The sequence below is a fragment of the Gavialis gangeticus genome, unplaced genomic scaffold, assembly GCF_001723915.1.
Source record: "Gavialis gangeticus isolate Ggan-Ray unplaced genomic scaffold, GavGan_comp1, whole genome shotgun sequence".
NCBI classification, from domain to species: domain Eukaryota; kingdom Metazoa; phylum Chordata; order Crocodylia; family Gavialidae; genus Gavialis; species Gavialis gangeticus.
The window spans coordinates 54,366,419-54,373,668 of record NW_017728992.1 but is presented as its reverse complement, the minus strand read 5'-3'; the positions used below and the strand labels follow the sequence as shown (position 1 = coordinate 54,373,668).

At 39.1% G+C, this 7,250-nt stretch overlaps 1 protein-coding gene across 1 annotated transcript in view; it reads right to left on the bottom strand.

Moving 5' to 3' along the window:
• Positions 1–1,762: 1,762 nt before the first annotated feature.
• The window catches only part of SMIM13 (small integral membrane protein 13), a 27,922-nt gene continuing 22,434 nt past the window's right edge, over positions 1,763–7,250 (bottom strand). Inside the window, exon 2 of the mRNA XM_019522580.1 lies at positions 1,763–5,491. Within this exon, the coding sequence (XP_019378125.1) occupies positions 5,298–5,491 (194 nt within the window). The 3' untranslated portion in view covers positions 1,763–5,297. The remainder of the gene's footprint in view (positions 5,492–7,250) is intronic.

Sequence of the window (7,250 nt, the reverse complement as noted above, 5' to 3'; positions counted from 1 at the left end):
CCCCTGCCCTGATCTGCTGCTCTGCTTTGTGCTCCATGCCTGATCCTCTGCTTTCTCTACTCCGTCCCTGATCCACCATATGCTATGCAGAAGTGGCCATGCCATGCGTGATGCCCATGATGCAAGGTGGCCACCCCATCCTAAAAGACTGCAGGACATATGGTACGTGTTGCAGATCAGTTCTGCTTAAATTTTTACAACCATGTTTTAGAGTTAACCACCCAATGAAATGAAGAGACACTTCAAGCCTCTTCTAGTTATTGTTGCAAGCTGCCTGCAGATTCAGGAAGGCTACAGAGCATCAGTTTACTGTTTAGAACCGGAAGCATTTATCTCCTGAGTGTTATAGCACAAAAGCTTCTTTTTTTTTTTTTTAAATTTTAATCACAACTTAGATTTGCAAATAATTCCATAAAGCAGAATGGGTTCTACAGCCACAGTAACAAATCTGACAGTTTCAACTGCAGGAAAAGAAGGATGAGGGGAGGGGAAGGAAGAGGAAGAAACATATCATGTATTTTATTTGGATTGTTGATTATTTTCTCTCACACAACGCGCACCTTTTTTCCAAAATCCAGCTGCTGGAAATTGGGGTGCAGTTACAAGTAAAGGAAATACATTAGCAGAAGGTTTCTACCACTTCAGCTTTTGCCAGACAAAATCAAAAGTAACCCCATGCACAATCCACAGGGAACAGAACAGCAGCTCCCTAGCTAGTGCTACTCAATTACTTACTACAAAGAAAGATATTTTATTCTTCAGTTTCTCTTTCCTAAACAAGGTATGTATCTTATTCCAGGGTGTGCTGTATGTAAGGAAATATGGTACATGGAACCAGACAGACAGAAGACATGATGGGGCTTTCTGAACTCCATGTATGAGTAGCCCTGAGAGAGAAGAGCTATGAAGCAAAACTACCCTTTGTAAGACCTCTCACCTAGAAAGGAGTGGAGTCATTCCATTCAACTTGCTAGGAATTGAAAATGATTCTCCATGTTTCATGGTCAGCAGTGTCAAAGAAAGATAACAAATGACTACAATCTGTGTGGGTATTTCATGGTCATCCACTGCTAGTGGTAGATCACGGATCAGAAAGTTTCTTCCTGCATCAAAACTTGCAACTCTTATTTACTGCAGAGGAAATGAGAATTCAAGCATGGAAGCTCCCTGCCAAAGCCATCTTTCCTCAGTGCAATGTCACTATTTCACTGGTTAGCCCATTTTGTAGAGAGGTCACAGTGAAGCGTATTGACCTAAGATCAAAGAGCAAGTCACTGACAGAGAGCCCCTCCTGCCCTGTTTCCCGACCTGTAGTTCTAGCCTTCTAGCCACAAAGGTATACTCTCTTCATCCCCCCCCCCCCCCTTTTCCCCCCCCGTTGTTTTACCCTTTTACCCCAAAAGGTTTTCCCCCTTCTCCCCCCCCCCCCCCCATTTTCAAAATGAAAAAGTGAACAAAAACTCCACTCTGTGAAACCTGGTTGACCTTGAAACTAGCAGGTGACCACTGATAATCAACTTTATAGAAAATAACACCTCCATCTCTCAAACTGTAGAACATTGTAACAATAATCATTTAAAAGGATAAATGTTATACTTGCCAAGTAACTGCCTCCATGACTGAAGCCATTTGCATCTATTACAATCGTTAAAATCTGACCTTTACACCTATGCTTTATTTTTTTTCCTCTTGTGCTGAAACTGTATTTCCACTTTTCCCAGATGTATAAATAAATTGATCTCAGAGTTCACACACACACACACACAAGTCTAGTTATTTTATTTTTTGTTAAGTTATCTGTGCAGTCAGTTTAAAAGAACAGTTAACATAATGAATACAGACAAACCACAAAAGCATTAAGTACAGTATCTTAACAGTTAACACTGAAGATGCAATGACCACATTGAATGTGTTTTTGTTTTTTATCCTGGTCATTTCAAACAACCTAAAAAAGTTGAAACATACACAAGTCTAGTTCAGTTTAAAACCTGATGTTAAGCAGCAAGTTGCTCACCGATTGCGGGACAGTATATGGCATTTACTGCAAATAGCTACAGCAGCAGTGCTTCATGAGTGAACTGCATAGAATAAGCCTCTTCGGCAAACATGAAGTCACCATGATAAAAGACATTATCAGCTCCTTAAGAGGTCTAAATTATGCAATCTTCGTAACAAAATTCTGTGGGGATGCAACTGTCCTCATTTTTCTCCTGAACTGTTAACCATAATTTCATCTATTTCCAACAGACATTATGTGCTTGCTCTAGAATCCATGGCAGTAACCTTTTCCAACTAACTGTTTTGTGTACAAAACAGGTAACTGCTGCTTGATCAACGTATTACAGCCCCCTCTATAAAAGCAATATGAGTAACTTTGAAAAAAATTATTAGCTCAAAGAAAAACCCAAGGTACATTCAGTAAAATGGCTGCAATAATAAGGCATGTATTTAGAAAACATATCCCATTAAACACAGATACTCTTGGTCAGTTAAAACTTTTGCCTTACCAAAGATTAGTTTGCACTCATTAATTCCAAAATGTGTGCTCAGGTACAACAGGAATACTTTAGACGTACATTTGGTGAAACTGTCCAGAAAAGCATTTAAGAAAAGAACATGAGTTCTACTGGACTGGCAAAACCTATAACTTACAACTTTTCACATGTACACTTCCACAAATACAGCCTTGTTGTGTAAAACCCCCAAACATGGAAGTTTCTACTTGAGACACCTGCAAAAAAAGGAGAATTTTCCTCTATTTATGTATACTTTAACATCCTCATTACCAAGTGACATAATTCTTACTAAACCCATAATATAAACCTTATGGTCACGGATCACAAGTGTTATAAGGTAGGCAGATTTAGTGTTATTGGCAGCTAGGTCACAGCAGCATTAGTAAAATAGTATTGGCTACTTTTTACAAAAAAGACAGACTGGCTATGAATTCCCTGGAGGAAAACAGATGCCTAGAGAGGGGAAAAAAAAAAGAGTATCTGGCTAGAAGTTCAGGACAAACTAACTTCACAGAGTTCTATATTCATTCATTTTCATTTCCATCTTATTGCATACTTGATCAAAGAAAGTGTCAGTACTCAAACTTGTTCAGATTTCCCTGATTAACTTGCTCCAAAGTCCCTGTATCTCACGTCTTGAGAGCTACCTTGCTGGGTATTTGTATTGCTATAATTTCACTTTTCTTCACATTGTTTGAAACTGAAGACTCCACGTGGGTTACCCATGAGTGGGAGAGACTGGAAATATCAGCCTTTATATGTGTACATCCTATACACACTAACAACTGAAATGTACATAAAGTATTCATGCCCTACAACAAGACTGCAGTCCTTTTGAAGGCTAAAATACATGAAAATTGAGAACAAGATGTCTTAAATAAAATCTTCAGGAAAAAAAAGTGCTCCAATATTTGGCTAGCACTGCTTGGTTGAAAGTTTAGTGTCCTGGAATGACTTGTATGTACACCGAACACACTCTGTTTTGGGGTATGTCCTGCAAGGCAAACACTTGAAACAAGTGGAAAAGGAACCTGAATTCTTCTGGTTAGTTTGACTGCAACAGAGATTTTATTTCCTTCTCCCAGGCTCACCAGAGAGGAGCACTGAGTAGGAAAACTATCAGTACATTTAACCACATTTTATAGAAGATATGTGCAAAGTGAATGAAACCATACTTGAACATGTAACCCTGTAATATAGAGCATGCTTATAGATACATGCTGGTAAACAAAGACAGAATATAGAACTTCCATGGAAGGGTCAGGACAGGCATTAGATTTTAATACTGACACATCAGGAAAAATAGCAGCTCTTTGCAGTGTACTTCAGTGAATACTGTCATTTCCAAATCCTCCCGCATTAGCTCTTAAACAGTATCCACAGATAATTTAAGATATAAAGGCAGTAAAATTACTCTTTTCCCAGACAAGTCTATTCAAAGGAAGAGCCACACGTTGCTGCTGTTACTTGAAGTTCACATGAACCAGTCCACAAATCTTGAAATAAAGGGTTTGTAACTTATAATCGCTATGAAGTTTTAAGACCATTTTCTTTAGTCCTGCTGGCCAGAATTTTAAATACAGGACACACCTCTGGAACTAAACAAGATGCATCCAATTTTTATAAGACAGATAAAACTGTCCCCCATGCAGATTTGTTTAAAGTTTACTTTCTACCCTCTCTAATATCCGAGACAGCACACACATTCTTCTCTGTTAGATACACTTCAAGCACTGGTCTCCAAAATTCCTGAAATATGGAGTTTAATTCTATTTGAAGAATAGTGCCAAAAGAATTCAGGTACTGTATAATTGGGAGCAACTGCTAAATCACTGGCATCAAGCAATCACACCAGCACCAAACATGAGGTACCAAACATATTGCTATAACACTAATAAAGTGTTAAAAGTGGTGCCCACCAAATTGGTCAGAATTTCTTTATTAACTGGTTCTAGAAAAAAAAGCCTGGCATCCAATACTTGACATTAACACATTTAAAGGGAAGTGCTTCGAACATGAACAAGGATGTCACTTCAGAAAACTGAACACTGAGTTCTTATCTCAGACACCAATCCCCAGTAAAAATGAAGTCAGAGGATCAGGTAAGATGACAGAGGTCTAAATCAGGATTGTTTTGCTTTCTGGAGATCAGAACCAGGAAGTCAGGCTTTGTCACTCAATTTTTTTTTCCTTTAGGAAGAACATTAAAACCACCACATCATCTTGTGCATCTAGTACTGATTTCTTATTTATACTTAAAGTTACTAAACCTCACTTCAGAATACTTTCCAAAGCAGGATATCCTTTAAACATCTTTCAAGTTTACATGCATTTACAGGTTGAAGAAAATATATATTTATATATAGCTAAGGACATAAAACTCAATTTCACTACAAGCAGCTGCAGTGCCATAAAGGAAAAATAAGTTAGTAGTCATTTCCAATCTGAAATGCTTACTATGTTCAGACTAATACAAAGGCTAAGCCTATAGACCAGGAAGTAGCATACATTTGTGGGGGTTGGAGCTATAGCTGCTCACTTTTTCTCAGGCTAAGAGATCTCTCTCCCTACCTCCTTTTTCTCTAGTCATATATGGCTCACAGCTGAAGCCCTTCATGAACCTTGACTGAAGTAGTGTATACTTGATGTCCAAAAGTGAAGGTTCATGGCTATTTGTTTTTCCTCTCAGTTTTTTTTCAGTAAAACCAAATTGCTGAATCATACAGTGCAGAGGTGCTTAACCATTTGTTGTTGATGAAATAAGGTCTCAGGAGATCTGCTTTAAGTTGCTTCTTCTGCAGGTGTTCTTCGTTGCCGTGGCAACTTCTGTCTTCCTCTCTGTGGAGTAGATGGAGTCTCCTGCTCAGCTTCAGACTCTGAAGGCTCATTATCTCCCTCCTGGGATCCTGTATCTCCTATCAACTCTCTCAGGAACTTGAACTTCGACAAAAACAGTTGCCAGACAACATACCAACCTATAGGAGACAAGAAAAAAAAAAAAGGCACATTACTCATTTATTTCATGTGAATCCCTATTTTCCTACCTACATTTGTATTTACAAAATTTAGTCAATAGCCCATCAGTCTACTGCTTACTTGCCCTAAAAAGGGTTCCTGCCTCCCCAAAATGTTTTAAAGGCCTATAATTATTATTAGGTTGATTCTGCTGTTAAACTTCTCATCTAAAAACATTTTAACTTGATCTTCTTAAATTTGCTGAAATGTAATCTTGGTTAAGAAAGACCTTTGCACATTCATAAGCAGCTTATGTCCTTGTCCAAACTTGATTTTGTCCTCGTCTGATCCAAAGGCAGCAAATCATGACTTCAGCAGTGTTATGTTTCCCCACGTGTAAAATGGGAATGCTACTTATAAACTTAAGACATTCTCATGAAGAAAGTAGTTATGACTTAACATGCGACATACAAAATGTTATTTTTAGTATGTATTAGTCTGCCGTGCTTAAAGCCAATGACTAACACTTTAGTTCCTGCTGGAAACTGGGCAAATCTAGTCAATCACAAACCTTAGTCATAGCACCTCTATAAATTTAATTAAAAGTCCTCTTTACCCAGAGCTGACAGAACCAGCCCTGCCCAGTTATGCAAGTGTCACTGGAGAACAACAGATTTTCTTTAAACATGCAGAATTCTGTAAAAGCCGTCAAGGAAAACGATAAAATGCTCTCATGTGGGTGCCTGTGGTTGTATACCAAAGTTCATTTTATTTCCACATCTGAATCTGAATCTTTCCCAGTGCAGACAGCTGTCATTGAGGGCATAAACAGGCTTTACCCTGGCAGTCTACTTTCAGATGGCCTTTGCACTTATTAAGTCCCATAAGTTCCCTCCCAGCCTTTAGAGGGATTTTTCAGTTAGCATCTTTTGTTTGTTCCTCTCAGTGACAAAGGTATGACTGCCATATTGTTAAGAGTTCTGGTCTCATTCTTAAAATGTGTGTCAAAGATTTCTCTCTCATTTCTGCATAGAAATGAGGGGTTGCTGAACTCCAACGAATCTCAAATATTGGATTATTGTATTGATGTCTTAAAAAAAAAAAAACACAGAAAAAACTTGCCTTAAAAACAGACTCTCCATATATCTGATTTTTTTAAATAGTATATTTTACTAGATTTCATTCAAGCCTACATGAAGGAACAAATCCACAAGATGCTCATCATTTTCACAAAAGGACCTTAAAAGAAATCAATCTATGTAGAGAAGAACCTGGGATTACAGTAGACCATAAACTGAATATAAGCCAACAGTAAGTGCTCTTGTTGCCAAAAAGTTCAACAGCATACTAACCTGTATTAATGACATAACTAAGTTGCTCCACTTGCAAATCAAGGGCCACATCCACAAGAGCATGGACGTTTGTTTCTACAAGGACAACTGGCAGCAGGACACCTTGTGCTACTGCTACTTGTCCCTGGGGGAATGCCTGTGCCATGCACACTCTGGCACATGGCAAGTTACCCTGGGTGGGATAGGGGAGGCTGGGGTCAGCACTGGACTGGCCCCAGCAGCCTTACCTGGGGTCCTGGGGCTGCAGCAGTGGTGATCCTGCTGCTCAGAGTCTGGCTGGCAGCTGGAACGTGGCTCTGGCCAGCCAGGCTCTGGTTTTGGGCAGCATGCACGGTCTCTGCAAACACTGCCCCATTTTTTTTTTTTGCACAAGTTTTTTGACACCAGGATATCCCTTTGTGCAGGCTTTTTTGCTCCCCCCCCCCCC